The sequence below is a fragment of the Phascolarctos cinereus genome, unplaced genomic scaffold, assembly GCF_003287225.1.
Source record: "Phascolarctos cinereus isolate Bilbo 61053 unplaced genomic scaffold, phaCin_HiC Scaffold_726;HRSCAF=1367, whole genome shotgun sequence".
NCBI classification, from domain to species: Eukaryota; Metazoa; Chordata; class Mammalia; order Diprotodontia; family Phascolarctidae; genus Phascolarctos; species Phascolarctos cinereus.
The window spans coordinates 115,649,321-115,665,143 of NW_027556098.1; the positions used below are offsets into that span (position 1 = coordinate 115,649,321).

At 36.4% G+C, this 15,823-nt stretch overlaps 1 protein-coding gene across 6 annotated transcripts in view; it reads left to right on the forward strand.

Moving 5' to 3' along the window:
* SEC22A (SEC22 homolog A, vesicle trafficking protein) overlaps nucleotides 1-15,823 on the forward strand; it is a 160,043-nt gene that overhangs the window by 40,941 nt on the left and 103,279 nt on the right. For all 6 annotated transcript variants that reach the window (XM_020985976.2, XM_020985971.2, XM_020985970.2 and 3 more), the window contains 2 exons: nucleotides 6,770-6,885; nucleotides 13,979-14,044. In XM_020985976.2, coding sequence (XP_020841635.1) covers nucleotides 6,770-6,885; nucleotides 13,979-14,044 — 182 coding nt within the window. The remainder of the gene's footprint in view (nucleotides 1-6,769; nucleotides 6,886-13,978; nucleotides 14,045-15,823) is intronic.

Consider the following 15,823-nt stretch of genomic DNA (forward strand, 5'->3'; position numbering starts at 1 on the left):
TCTTCCAGTATCCCTCCTCCTTCCCTCTCCCAGAGACATATCCCATATGACAAATAATTTTTTGAGGAGGGAAAAAAGAAAAAAATCAGCAAAGCATATAAACACATAAATCTGAAAAGTTATACACTAGACCTCTGACAGCAAACAGCAGAAGAAGTGAGGCTGTTTTCATGTTTCTTCTTTGTGGGCTTGCTTGTTCTTTCTGAGTTTGCAACATTCACTTTTAACTGTTTTGTGGTGTTTCTTTTCCTTTGCATTATTGCAGTCATTGTTTATATTGTTTTCTTGGCTCTGCTTATGTCACTCTGCATCAGTTTATATGTCTTTCTGTGTTTCTCTATTTATCATATTTATCTTATATTTATATATAATTATATATTGCTTATATATAATAATAATAAGCATAGTAATATTCTGTGGTATTTAAGTGTCACAAATTGCACAGGCATTCCTCAATCAATGGGCATTTACACTGTTTCTAGTCTTTGCTTCTATAAAAAGTGCTGTTATAAGTATTTTGGTACATATGGAGGTTTTATCAGGGACCTCCTTGGGGAATATGTCTAGTAGTGGAATTTCTAGGCCAGAGGGTATACATATTTAGTCACTTTATTTGTATAATTCCAAATTGTTTTCCAAAATGATTACACTGATTCACAGTTCCAAGTTTTCAGATAAAGAAATTAAAACTACCTATAGTCATATGAAAAAATGCCCTAAATCACTGTTGATTAGAGAAATGTAAATTAAAACAACTCTAAAGTACCACCTCATACCTATCCGATTGGATAATATGACAGAAAAGGAAAATGATGGATGTTGGAGAAGATGTGGGAAAATTGGAACACTGATGCATTGTTGGTGAAGTTGTGAACTGATCCAACCATTCTGGAGAGCGGTTTGGAACTATGTCCAAAGGGCTACAAAATTGTACATATCCTTTGATCCAGCAATACTGCTTCTAGGTTTGTATCCCAAAGAGATCATAAAAAAGAGAAAAAGACTCACAGTACAAAAATATTTATAGTAGCTCTTTTTGTGGTGGCAGAGAATTGGAAATTGAGGCGATGCCCATCAATTGGGCTAAACAAGTTGGGTAAATGAGTGTAATAGAATACTATTGTGCTGTAAGAAGTGATGAGGAAAGTGTTTTGTAATTGTGTTCATATAGTTCCTGAGTTTGTTTTGGCATATAGACTCCCAAATATTTTATAATGTTTACTGGAGCTTTAAATGGAATTTCTCTTTCTATCTCTTGCTGCTGGGCTTTGCTAGTAATATATAGAAATGTCAATGATTTATGTGAGTTTATATCCTGCAACTTTGCTAAATCTGTTTTGTTATTTCAAGTAATTTTTTACTTGATTCTCTAGGATTCTCTAAGTATACCATCATATTATCTGCAAAGAGTGATAGCTTTGTTTCTTTTTTGCCTATTCTAATTCCTTCAATGTCTTTTTCTTCTCTGATTGCTAAAGCTAACATCTCTAGTACAATATTGAATAACAGTAGTGATAATAGACATCCTTGTTTTATCCCCAATCTTATTGGAACTGCCTCTAGCTTATCCTCATTACATGTAATGCTTGCTGATGGTTTTAGATGGATACTACCTATCATTTTAAGGAATACTCCATTTATTCCTATGCTCTCTAGGATTTTTAATAGGAACGGGTGTTGTATTTGTCAAAAGCCTTTTCTGCATCTGTTGAGATAATCATATGATTTCTGTTGGTTTTGTTTTTGATATGGTCAATTATGCTGATAGTTTTCCTAATATTCAACCAGCCTGTGTTTCCGGTATAAATCCTACCCAATCATAGTATATTATCTTCAAGATAAATTGCTATAATCTCTTTGCTAATATATTATTTAGAATTTTTGTGTCTAGATTCGTTAGGGAAATTGGTCTATAGTTTTCTTTCTCTGTTTTGCCTCTTCCTGGTTTGTATCATAAAAAGAATTTGGTAGGATTCCTTCTTCACCTATTTTCTCAAAAAGTTTATATAGTATTGAAATTAGTTTTTCTTTAAATGTTTGGCAGAATTCACTTGTAAACCCATCTGGCCCTGGAGATTTTTTCTTAGGGAGTTCATTGATGGCTTGTTAATTTCTTTTTCTGAAATGGGGTTATTTAAGTATTTTATTTCCTCTTCCATTAATCTGGGCAATTTATATTTTTGTAAATATTCATCTGTTTCATTTAGATTGTCAGATTTACTGCCATAGAGTTTTTGGAATTGGAATTTGAGGTGATGGAATTGAGGTGATGCCAATCAATTGGGGAATGGCTAAACAAATTGTGGTATATGAATAATGGAATGCTATTGTGCTATAAGAAATGAGGATTTCAGAAAAACTTGGAAAGACTTACATGAACTGATACTGAGCGAAGTAAGCAGAACCAGGAGAACTTTGTACACAGTAACAGCAACATTGTGCGATGATTAACTTTGATTGACATGGTTCTTCTCAACAATATAGTGATCTAAGACAATTCCAAAAGACTCAGAATGGAAAATACTATCCACATCCAGAGAAAGAACTATGGAGTCTGAATGCAGATCAAAGCATACTATTTTCACCTTTTGTTGTTGTTGTTTTTTCTTTCTCTTGGTTTTTATATTTTGTTCTGATTCTTTGTGCACAACATGACTCCACTAGCAATGCACTAGTGCCTGTCTTCCCACAGTGCCTTCAACATTGACTGTTGGCTATTGCCATCTTTTTGTATCTTTTCTAATTTGTTGCAGATGAGGTAAAACATTAGTATTGTTTTGGTTTGCATTACTTTTGTTATTTAGTTTTATCAGACATTCTTTCATGTGGTTTGATAGTTTTAGCAATAATTTTCAATTCTTCTTTTGTGAATTCTTTGTTCATATACTTTGACCACTTATCTTTTGGGGATGGCTTTTGGCCAGACTCCTCATTCATCAGTGAGGAAACTCAGGCTCATAGATATGCCCAAGTTCCCACAGCCAGGTAGAAGCAAAACTAAAACTTAAATCCAGATCTTCTGACTTCTAGAGCTGCTCTCCTTCCAATGCATCATGTTACCTGTCATTCAATAATTGAGACAGGACAATGCACTTTTGGTGATTGTGCCGTTTTTCTTGGCATCTGCCAAACCACTGCCATTTTGCTTAGGCTCTCACATCTTGTGGAGAACTTGCGTGTTTGACAGAAGTAATGTTACCCTGGCTGTCACTCTTCCACTGCCCAGGCCATAGTGGATCTTCATTAGCAATTCTTCTGAATTCATTAGTAAAGTAGCAAACTCATTGACTGGACATTTTTTCTTAGGGTTTTGGTTAGCTTGAAACTAGCTAGAAGCATAGTTGCTTTTGTCTTATGCTTACCTAGTGCTTGTGTAGGACTTGGAAACAGATTTTTTTTTTGGTGAGGGTGCAGGATGTGGGGGGGATTCTTTAATCAATGTGTAAACATTTATTAAATACCTACTATGTGTTAGGCATTGTGTTAGCAATACAAAAAGAGGCAAAAGATAATTCTTGTCCTCGAGGAGCTTCCAGTCTAATGGGAGAGACGATATGCAATAAATACATACTAAGCAAGCTACATACAGGTTAAATAGGAGATAATTAATAGTGGGATAGAGGGAACACACTAGAATTGAGAAGGATTTGGTAAGGCTTCCTATAGAAGATGGGATTTTAGTTGGACTTAAAGGAAACCAGGGAGGTCAGTAGTCAAAGGAGGTCAGTAGTCAAAGTAGAGGAGGGAGAGCATTCCAGGCATGGGAGACAGCCAGAGAAGATGCCCAGAGCTGAGAAATGGAGTGCCTCGTTCGTGGACAACCAGGAGGCCAGTTTCATTGGATAGAAGAGAACATGTCAGGGAGTAAGGTGTAGGGTAAGGATTGGAAAGGTAGGAGGGACTAGGTAACAAAGGGCTTTGAATGCCAAACAGCATTTTTTATTTGCTGGTTGTTGCAATAGTCAAAGCAAGAGGAAATGAGGGCCTGGGGGCAAAGATGTTGCAAAGGTTAAATTGACAGACCTTGTCAATAGCTTGGATATGGGGGGGGGTAGGAGATTGGAGGAGACTGAGATGACTCCTAGGTTGTAAGCCTGAGAGATTGGGAGGATGGATTATTGTTCTCTACAATCTTAGGGGAGGTTGGGGTATTGTTGTTCAGTTGTTTTTCAGTTATGTCTGACTCTGCGAACCCATTTGGGGTTTTCTTGGCAAGGATACTGGAGTTGTTTGCCATTTCCTTCTCCAGCTCATTTTACAGGTGAAGAAACTGAAGCAAAGAGTGTTAAGTGACTTGCCCAGAGTCATACAGCTAGTAAGTGTCTGAAGCTGGATTTGAACTCATGAAGATGAGTCTTCCTGATTCTAAGCCCAGTGCTGTATCTACTGTGCCACCTAATTGCCACAGGTTGGGGTTGGGGGAGGATTTAGGGCAAAAAAACAATTAATTTGTGTTTGAACGTACCAAATTTCAGATGTTTACTAGACATCCAGTTTAAAATGTTTGAAAGCCAATTGGAGATGCAAGATTAGAGGTTAGCAGAGTTTGGGGAAGGATATTAGATTTGGGAATCATCAGCTTAGAGATAATAATTAAATCATGGGATATGATGAGATCATCAAGTGAAGTAGTAGAGAGGGAGAAGAGAAGAAGGACCAGGACAGAATCCTGAGGGATACCTATTAGAGGGAATCTCTAAGACCTTCTGGAATCTGGAAGAAGTTCAAGCAAAGGAGACAGAAAGAGAGCAGTCAGGTGGGAACAGAGCCAGGAGAGAGTGGTGTCCTGAAAACCTAGAGAGAAGAGAGTAATCAAGGAGGAGTAAGTGATCCACAGTGTCAGAGGCTTCAGAGAGCTCAAAGAGAATGAGGATTGAGAAAAGGTGGTTCAGCTAAGAGATGATCAGTAACTCTGAAATTCCCTTCCCTCATCACTTTAGCATAGTTGCAACTTGTCCTTCAAGATAGCAGTGAAAAACCTCTAATTTTTGAAGTAGGCATGTGGTCTGCCTTGGTCGCTTTAATGATATTTTTAATGTTTTCAATGACTTTAAGTAATTTTAAAATGCTAGTCAGCAAATTTAAAATGTGTGCTACTGTGTTCTGAGACCAAAAGATCAAATGGAAGTGGATGCCATCCTTACTTAGAATGAATATGTACTTTTTGTAGCATTAGTATTTATTTCTTAAATGTGTATGTGTTTACACATATATTCTTAAATATGTGTATCTTAAATAGACATCAGAACATTAAAATAGTAATCGTTTGTCTCTCAGATAACAAGGAGCTAAGTTTTTTGAGTTACCATACAGAATACCTTTAGTGTTTTCCAGACCAAGATAAACTTTGTCTCATTTACTTGAGAAGCATGTTATTTACATAATCCATTCAATTTATAGGTACTTTTCTGCTTGAGGCTTATATTAAGAATTCCTTTTATATGTATTTTTATTCAAAAGTAACTTTCATTCTCAGAAGGAATGAGAATAAACATCAGATGACTAATTGCCTGGTAGGAAGAGAGAGACTGATCAGGTAGACTTCTAGATTGTACATTTTTCCCCTACTGAGAAAATGATGAAAAAGCAGTGTCAACATATAAAATCATTTGATTTCCTTTTAAATCTTAAAAATCTCCAAAAAATTGCACATGATAAAGTGATATGTCTTTTCATTATTTTCTACTGAACTAAAGAAATTTTTTTGTGTGTTATGTGACCCTCAGGCTTTTGTAACTTTAGAAACTGTTTGGGTAATTTTTTTTCTGATGAATGGGTTAAATGGGTAAGCCACTAAGATTTATACCCTTTGTAGATTAATGATTCAGCTCATTAACTTCTTTGTTTATACTTTCACACTTCAGTGATCTAAATAAAATGATATGAATATGGTTCACTTGGCCTTTTATCCATTTTCTTTTTGTGGCCTGAATGCTCATGTAGATAGTTGTCTATTTTTTATATTTGGTTTCCTTTGTTTATTCAATAAGAACAAAACGATGACTGAGGCAACAGTTATGAAGGTGCAGTGTTTTATGTAGAAGGCTAAGAGCAGAGCTAAGCAGTTAAGAATGTTTTTGTAATGATAAAATAGTGACTTTTTCAGACTGGCGTTTTAATTTTGCCTTGAAGTTACTTTCAGTTGACCACTAAAACCATGCATGTCCATCAGACCTTGTTATGGAATTAAGTTGGTACTTACAGAAGAGGTGGTTGTTAGTGTGTGTGTGTGTGTGTGTGTGTGTGTGTGTGTGTGTGTGTGTGTGTGTGTTTGGGGTTTTTTTTTGTTTTTTTTTTTAACCAATTTATCAAGTCATGTTTGTATCCTGAAAGGTTTGGTGTTTTATTCAGAAACAAACTTTGCATGTTTTGAAATTGTTTATTCAAACCTTTCCAGAAAAATAGCTCATGCAACAAGTTTTTAATTGAAGTGACTTATCAGGTTATTAACTGTGAAACTTTTAGATATGCTTCCTTCTTACCAATTTTTAAGCAGTTTTTGAGTCTTTCATGTTTCTCAGACAAAATAAAATACCTTCAAGTTAAATGTCTGTTAAAAACTTATGGGAGAGGCATTTATTTTGATGTTTTAGAAAAGTAAGTTTTCACATCGTCATGCATTTTCTTCATCTTAATACCCAGGTGTGTTTTCCTCTGTCTTATTTATTGATCAGTCTGGTTGAGTTAAAAAAAAATTGCATTTTCTTATTTAGATCTAGCTAAAGGTAAGACTCTAGTGCCTGTTTTTGACCATTTTCTTTTTTTCCAGCTCACCAGCGACTGGAGCCAGTGACTCTGCCAGGGATTGTGGCATTTATCCTTAGTCTCTTATGTGGGGCTCTGAATTTAATTCGAGGCTTTCATGCTATAGAAAGTCTCCTACAGGTACTTTGTCATTTTTAGAACTTTATAGAAATTTAATTTTTCTCATTGTAGTCTGTTGTCAGATTCCAAGTAAATACTATGAGAATGTACTATGCTAGACAGTAGATTAAAACTAACAATTTCTGATCTCAAGGAGTTTCCTGTCTAATAGAATATGTATGGCATGTACACAAATAGATGTGATAAAAAGTAGGATGTGATGAAAGAAACTTGAAGAGGGGAGAAAGGAGAAGAGGGACACTTACTGATAAGCTGTTCCAGAAACAGAGCTCTAATAAACAAGAGCAACATAGCTTTAAATTACATTGCTACCAAAGACTTCCCTACTATCCTCACACAGATATTGGTACTTGGATTGACATGGAGAAGGCTGATAGAAGAAAAAAAGAAACTCTAGAGACCCAGAGAAGCATGCCTATCATCTAGAAATACTTTAGGGAGGGTCTTGACCCCATTTGCATTTTTTGTATTGATTTTCCAAACAAGATCTGGCCAACTGTAATTCAAATCCTTCACAAACCACACTTGAATATATATAAATAGAGTATAGGGTTTTGCTTTCATCTTTTAATAGTTTGGAGGTAATATTTATCACACAAGTAGAAGAAGAGCAGAAGTTCTTCACCTTTTTAATATGTCATAGCATCCTTTGGCAGTCTGGTGAAACTTCAGACTCTTTCTTAGAATATTGTTTTTAAATGTATAAAATAAAAAAAGAATTGTAAAGGAAACCAGTTATATTGAAATAGTTATCAAAATATTTAAAGACAAGTTAACAGACCACTAGGTTAAGAACCTCTCATCTAAGAGGGTCTTTGCTGCTAGATATTGGAGAATGGGCAAGAGAGGCATTTTCAGTCAGTCATAAAGCATTTATTAAATGTCAGCTATGTGCCAGCCACTGTGCAAAGTGCAAGAGAGCCTGATAATCTGCCCAACCTTTGGAATTAGTTCCACTAACCTAGGATAAAACTTAGGAGAGGGCATTTAAGCCTAAGGGGCAGAAGGTATTCGAGTGACAGATGAATCGAAAAATTGTGGGACATAAGGATGGAAAGATGGGCCAGGGATATAGTGTCAGGGGCTTTCAAGGAGTTTGGCTTTTTCTGTAGGCATTAGGAAGATATTTGGAGTTTTTCATCAGGGGAGCGAGGTAATTGGAGCTATACTTTAGGAAGAATAATCTGTCACTGGTTTTTAGGGTAAAAGAGGCTGAAATTAGTGAGACTAGTTAGTTTATTGCTATAGACCAAGTAAGAGTTAAGGAAGATGTGAACAAGAGTCATAGCAGTGGGAGTGAAAAATAAAGAGGAATTCCAAGAACTCGAAACATGATTGGATGAGGGTGAAATCAAAGGTATAAGTTTTCCAGTAATAGTCAGTAAACTTTAAGTGCCTACTATTTCCAGGCACTGTGCTAAGGTCTGGGGATACAAATACAAGAAAAAGAAAGACAGTCCCTGGCCTCTAGGAGCTTACATCGTAATGTGGCAAGACAACATACAAAAGAAAGCTGAAAAACCAGGGTAGAGGACGGATCCCGGCTTGGACATTGTAGAGAACTTAACAAAGTCCACAGTGAGTGTAGCTAAGGAGAAACTGAGAAGATGTCAGTCCTGTTCTCTCTCCTCAAATGTAAGAGTTTATAGATCTACCCTCTAATAAGGAGGACAGAGGGATATCTAGCCTGAATAGAGTTTCTGCCTTAGGAAGAATTCAGGAAGATGAATTGGGTAAAGTTGGGGGAGGAGGGACAAGGAAAAAAATGATTAGTTTATCAGTCAGCATTTATTAAGCACTTATGTGGTCCAGGTGCTGGCATGTAGTTTGGTTTAGTCACAACCAGGACATCCAAATGGAAATGCCCAGTAGGGATTTGGCAAGTAGGAAGCTAGAGAGAGATTTGGGGACCATGTGCTTTAATTAAAACCCCTAAGAGAATATAAGTAGCATGAGATTTGGACCAACTCAGATACTAAGACATTTTGCTATTATAATATCCCTGAGTCATTCTGGAATGGGGGAGGTATTTAGAAGAAGGGGGTGGGGGGAGTAGGTCTCAAAATGAAATTTTAAAATCTCTGATTCAGTCTGTATCAGATTGCATGCCATCTTAGGGGGAAGGGGTTAGGAAAGGGAGGGAGAGAAAACTTAAAATTCAAAATCTTATGGAAGTGAGTGTTGAAAACTAAAAATTAATTATTTTTTAAAAAAATTTCTGATTCATTGGCCACCTAAAATTTTGGAATACTTGGCCTAAGAATAATGATAGCTCTTACAGATTCCTTAGAGTCATAGTTTTAGATTTAATTAAAAATTATTGGTACTCTATGTGTGGTTTTTTGAAAGGCAGAAATATGTAAGCCATTAGTTAAAAGTTCAACATATTTTAAGGTCATGTTCTGTCTGAAATTTTCTGTTCAGACAAATGGTTGTCTTATTTATCTTTTAGGTTGTAGCTTGCTGGGGGTATATTTGAGGTTGAGCATACTGCATAGCTCACAACACATTTATGTGTATTTAAGTACTTGTATTATTTGAGCATTCACCATGAAGTTTTTTTTAGGATTGTGAGGCAAGGATTGATGGAAAGATGTAGTACTAATAGTATTTGGTTTTCTGAGGTAAAATAGGGAAGAAGAGAGGATAAACATGCTAGGATTCAGGGTTTTTTTTACAATTGATAGACAGTTTTTATAATTTACAATTTGTTTCTAGAGGGTATATGCAATATGCGTTAACTAGTCAGGTGAGTTAGTCATTTTTTAATACTTCTCTGAATTTATAAATATGAATAAATTTATTATAAACCAACACATGGAAATGAATATGATTTTTCCAAATTAAGTTTATAAACGTTATCTTTTTTCTTCAAAAGTATTGTTGAGAAAATATATTAGTTGGATTCCAAGATAGAAATGATCTGCTTGCCTCATTTTCTACTATAAGAAAATTATTTTCTATAATTACCAAAAAATATCACCCAGAAATCAGGAGCACCTAATATTGCTTGAATCACTCTTAGTGTTTCACTGTCCATCAGAGAAATGTTACTGAATTTAAAATTTCAAAGGAAGTCCTTTCCCCTTAAGGACAGGCTTAACAGAAAGAGGTCTTTGATTTCTTTAGCACCAAACATCAATCCTGTAGAGTGTTTTCTTCTAGATATATAAGAAACCTTGTCTTATATCCATGTCTTGCTTAGCAGAGCTTCTGTTTGATATGTATTTTGGCCAGTGACTGCCAAGGTCATAGGCCTGATGACTCACAAAAGTGAACTTGCTCTTGCATCTATGCAGCCTTTTTTTTTTTCATTTTAGATAGTTTGTCTTGTATCCCCATAGTTTACTCTTCCCCTACCAACATTTTCTGTGTTCCCTCCATGCTCTATTTGTTTGTTGGTCTTACAAAATGTGTGAGTAGAAATATAGAGTTTTTAATAGCATAATTCAACAACATTTGCTATTCATTCATTTATTTAACACATATTACAAACATAGCTCCTTGCTGGGATCTTCAGGAGTGCAAAGCAAGTATAAGACGCAATCCTTAGGCAATAAATGATCTAATTGGGGAGAGAAGATAATTAATATACATGATAAAAAAAATTAATAATATGACAGTATATTAATATTATATATGTCTTAATAAGACAATATATATGATTAATGCCAAAAAACATCATGTAGACCAGAGGTTCTTAATCAAACGTCCATTAACTTATTTTTTAGAAAATATTTTTGTAAGGGGCAGCTAGGTGGCTCAGTGGATAGAGCACTGGCCCTGGATTCAGGAGGGCCTGAGTTCAAATGTGGCTTCAGATACATAATACTAGCTGTGTGACCCTGAGCAAGTCACTTAACCCCATTGCCTAGCCCCCCCCCCAATTTTTTTGTTTTGTAATCCTGTGTGTTTTATTTAATACATTTGAAAACATTGAGAAGAAATCCATAGGCTTTATCAGACTGCCATAGGGGTCCATGACATAAAAAAGGTTAAGAACCCCAGACATAGATAATAAAAATAAAATATTTGCAAGAGTTCAGAAGAAGGAGAGATAAATGTGACTTAGAGTAAATAGGGGAAGTTTCATGGAGAAGGAGAAAGTACTCATCTTGATTTTAAGTATGACTAAAATATTTAAAGGGATAAGAAAGGTAGAACTTTATTTAAAATAACGAAAGAGACAAATCTAATGCAGGTTGCCCAAATGTAGGGATTTCTTAGCCTCAGCAGGGTCCTAGAGGACTGTGTAGAGAGTAGAGACTTAGTTTAGTTATTGGCCGGGGAAGTACCCTGAGTGTATCCTCAGGCCATCACAATCCTTAGTCTTTTCTTGTCCCTGACAAGGCCATTGTGAGGGTGTCCTTCTGAAGCACTCCATAGAAGTGGAACAGGACTAACTCCCTGCTTGTATGCATCCTGTTGGCTGAACTTCCATGGGCTATGCCAAAATATTTTACTTTCATCTTGGTTCCCTCAAAGATTACAATGACCAAATCTCACTGGAAAATCTTCATACCCTTTACTCAGACCAATCTGAAATCCAGGATGGTTTATTCAAGCCACAGGACCTGCCTTATACTCAAGTCTGGGGAAAACTTCACAGTGATAACAATGAAGGGGCTTTCAGGTCTTCCCTCCTGTCTCCATGTGGTTTGTGATTGCTATATCATATATCTGTAAAATGTCCTTGACTTTTACCAGTACCAGACTGAAATCCATACAGGACGTTTAGAACCTCAAACCTAGCTGTAGATGAATCGTTTGAAACTTCAGAGCAGAGGAACCACCAGGGAAAGCATGCCCATGCCTTCTCCATACTCAAACCCTCTCTTGAGCCACCCCTACTAGCTGTTCTTCCACATCTCTCTTCCCTCTTGTGATTTAACTTCTTGAGAAGTCTCTCTACAACTGGTGCCTCCAAGTACTTTCTTCTCTCTTTTTCCCTTTCCTTTTTCCTCTCCCTCTGTAGTCTGGCTTCTGACCTCATCGTTAAACTGACACTGCTCTCCATCCATTGGCTACCTTGTCTTCCTTCATATCCCTGCTAAATCCTACATTCTACAGCAGCCTTTTCTGATCCCCCTTCATTCTAGTGCTTTTCCTCCATTGATTATTTCTATTTTATCCTGTATATAACTTGTCTTATGGTAGATGTTTGCATGTTGATTCATGTGTTAGACTGTAAACTCTTTGAGGGCAGAGACTGTCTTACCTTTCTCGTTTTCCTCAGCACCAAGCACAGTACCTGGCACATAATAAGTATTTTATAAAAATGATTGTTGACTTATTAAAGTGGAATGGTTTGGGGGGGAGGTTAGGATCAAATTTGACCATTTCGTGGCTCGAGATTATCATTCTGTCAGATGAAGAGAGGTGGCATGATACAATGGAAACAGCTCTGGTTTTTGGACATGAGTTCAAATCTTGTTTTGGGCAAATCATTTAACCTGGGTGGGTCTCAGTTTCTTCATCTCTAAAATGAATGATCTGTAAGATGATCTGTGAGATACCTTGTAGATCCCTGCTAGGGTACTGTGAAAATAGGGGTACTTAATAGATCCTGCTTATCCAAATAGCTTCTGTGAACCTGAAAAGAGGCCTCAGGGAAATTTATCAGAGAAATCCTCTTTGCTTTCAATAGAGAACTGTCTCAAACCAGCTTTATTTCTAAAGTCCATCAATAAATGATATTTCACAAACTCTTTATGCTTTTCAGGCCATTTCATGAAGACTTAGTCATCATAGACACTTGTATGTTTTTGAAAATTTTCAGTATAATTTCCCTGAAGCCAAGAAAAAGCAGTATTTGATGGTCCTGACTAGGAGAAAGGTGGGCTTTTTGCTCAGATTTGTAGGAGACATTAAAAGAAGCTATGATGGCAAATTGATAAAGACATTTGAGAAGAATCTTCCACAAGCAAGGAGACATTTTTCAGTCTCGTCATCAGTGTGACATTGACACTCTTGATAAATTATCTAAACAGAAAAAGAGAAAATTCTTTCTTTCTTTGTTCATTTAGTTGGTTGCCATTTTAGAATGTCAGGCCTGTACTCACTACCTTATAAGGTTGGGGTTTTTTGTTTTGTTTTTTAGCATTCCCTAGTGGTTACTAAGTATCTGATTTAAGAGTTCTATTTTGCTGAGTTAATTTATTGAACAAATTGATGAAATGTTCACTAGCTAGTAAAATTTGCCAATACTTATTTTCCATGAGTGGTGACCCTATAGACATGGTATATAGGCTGATAAAGAGGTGAATTTTTTTTTTAAGCACAGATAGAGATCAAAATATTGTGGACATTTTTTTATTCTCTTAGGTAAGATAAAATTAGTGCAGAGGTATGGCTCCATTTAGCTTTACCCTTTGACTTTATAGTACATTGCCTTGTCTTCAGCTTCCATTTTAAGATTCGAGACTGGATTGTGTAGGATCCTCACCAGTTAGAAAATTTTTTGACTTCTCAAAATCTTATTGTACAGTTACTGACCCTTGACCTTTTAGCTTTTGTATTTAACATTATTATTTTAGCATTTCTCAGTATTTGTACTTTTATTATCCATTGACTGAGAAAATACATAACCTAAACCTACCATGAATTCAGTAATGCTTTAAAATAAATTAATATTTTATTAATCACAACGCAATCTATAAAAATTTAAAAATAGTAAAGCGTATATGTGCAAAATATTATCTGTTCTGCCTGGAGAAGATATGTGAATATGTATACATATTTCTTATTTGTTTTACTAAATCGCTTAATGAAGTGTAGACCCTTTGCAAAAACTGCAAGAATCTGGGGCCCCCAGGGAATTATTGTTGTGGTCCTTATTGTCTCTACTGCTTATATAGTACATTTTCCCCAACTACCTTATAAGCTTCCAGAGACCAAGAATCAGGCCATGTACTTTTTTCCTATTTCAACTTTTAATGATGTCTAGGCTTCATTTTATAAAGACTCTCTTGTGTGCATATTGTTATAATTTAACATTATGTTCCCCCAGAAAGTTTGTTGTTGGATTAAGCCACTTTTCTTCTCCTTTCTTCTCCACCTGAAAAAGAAATGACTTTTTGTTTTGTTTTCACAGAATGATGGTGAGGATTTCAGTTACGTCATTGCATTTTTCCTTGGAACAGCTGCTTGTCTTTACCAGGTAGGTTCTGATTCGTTTTTTGTGTTTGCTAGGTGACTAGCCCAGGGTCACACAGCTGGTAAGTGTCCAATGTCTGAGGCTGGATTTGAACTCAGGTTCTCCTGACTCAGGGCCGGTGCTCTATCCACTGCGTACCTAGCTGTCCCCTGATTCATTTTTTAAGGAGCAACTCCCTCCTAATGTTATTAATCAATAAGCAGTAATTAAATATCTGATATGTGCCCAGCACTGCAATATATACTAGGTATACGAAGAAAAAAATTAAATCCCTGCTCTGAAGGGCTTGTATTCTGTAGGAGAGAGATAAGATGTACACATAAAAGTACATGCAGAATAAGTATTTGCAATATAAATACAACATAATTTTCTGATGAAGGTACCAGCAAAAAGGCCTTATGCAGAAGACAGTGTTTGAACTAGTTTTGAAGGAAACTAGGGATGTTAAGAAACAGAGAGGAGAGCATGTATTCCAGGTGTGGGGAGCAGGCTGTGCAGAGGTACAGAAATGAGAACGAAAAGGCTCGGCGATTTTAGACACATTGTTGTGTTTGAGCACTAGCAAGAAGGCCAGTTTGTCTGAACTGTAGAATGCATGAAGGAATATAATGTATAGTATGGTTGGAAAGGTTGGTTGGAGCCAGGTTGGAAAAGATTTCAAATCCCAGTCAGAGAAGTTTGTGTTTTTTCCTAGAAACAATAGGGACCTATTAGAATTTATTTAGCATTTAAGTGATATAGATGTGTTCTTTAGGAAAGTCATAGGTGTATAGAATAGATGACTTGAGTTAAGGAGACCAATTAGTGGATTAATGCATTAGTCCAGGGAAGAAGTGATGAGGGCCTAAGCTGGTCTAGAGATTATGGATGGAAAAAAGGGATATGTGAGAGATATCGTGGAGTTAGAATTGATGAAGCAGTGCTTGAAACTATGTATGAAACTATGTTCATATGTGGGCTGAAGAGAGTGAGAAGTCAAGGCTTACACTATGGTTGTGAACCTGGTTGACTAGAAGGATAGTCAGACTTTTAACAGATATTAGGAAGTTTAGAAATGAGATTGTGGGGACAAATAACAAGTCCTGTTTTTGACATTGAGTTTGAAATGCCTGTGGAATAACTACTTTGAAATTTCCAATGGGGAATTAATAATGTAGGACCTTGGGAAAGAGACTAGGACTGAATATATAGATCTGGAAGTCATCTGCATAGAGATGATAATTAAACCCATGGGCACTGATAGTCACTAAGAAAGAGAACATAGGGAGAAGAAAGACAGTTTGGGGAGCCCTGAGGAGAAAAGAAAAGGTTTGGAATAGGGGCTTTGGGAAGTGTGATAGAGACTTGATAAGGGAGAAGTAAAAAGGATTCCCTTGCTATTCAGTTGAGATTTTTGTTGAGTCATTTCAGTCGTGCCAGACTCTTTGTGACTCTATTTGGGGTTTTCTTGGCAGAGATACTAGAGTGGTTTGCCAGTTCCTTCTCCAACTCATTTTATAGGTGAGGAAACTGAGGCAAACAGGGCTAAGTGACTTGCCCAGGGTTACACAGCTAGTAAGTGTCTGAGGCTGAATTTGAACTCGGAAAGATGAGTTTTCTGAGTTCAATCTGAGTACTCTATCCATCATGCCACCTAGCTGCCCCTAGTTGAGATTAGATGACAGAACTTTGTACTGGACCTAGTCAGTATGGTTAACTTCCTTCAGCAACACGTGAGTGGGAATGGAGGATGTGAACAATGGAAGTAATCTGGGTTGGGATTTGTTGAAGTGTGAGCAGCGG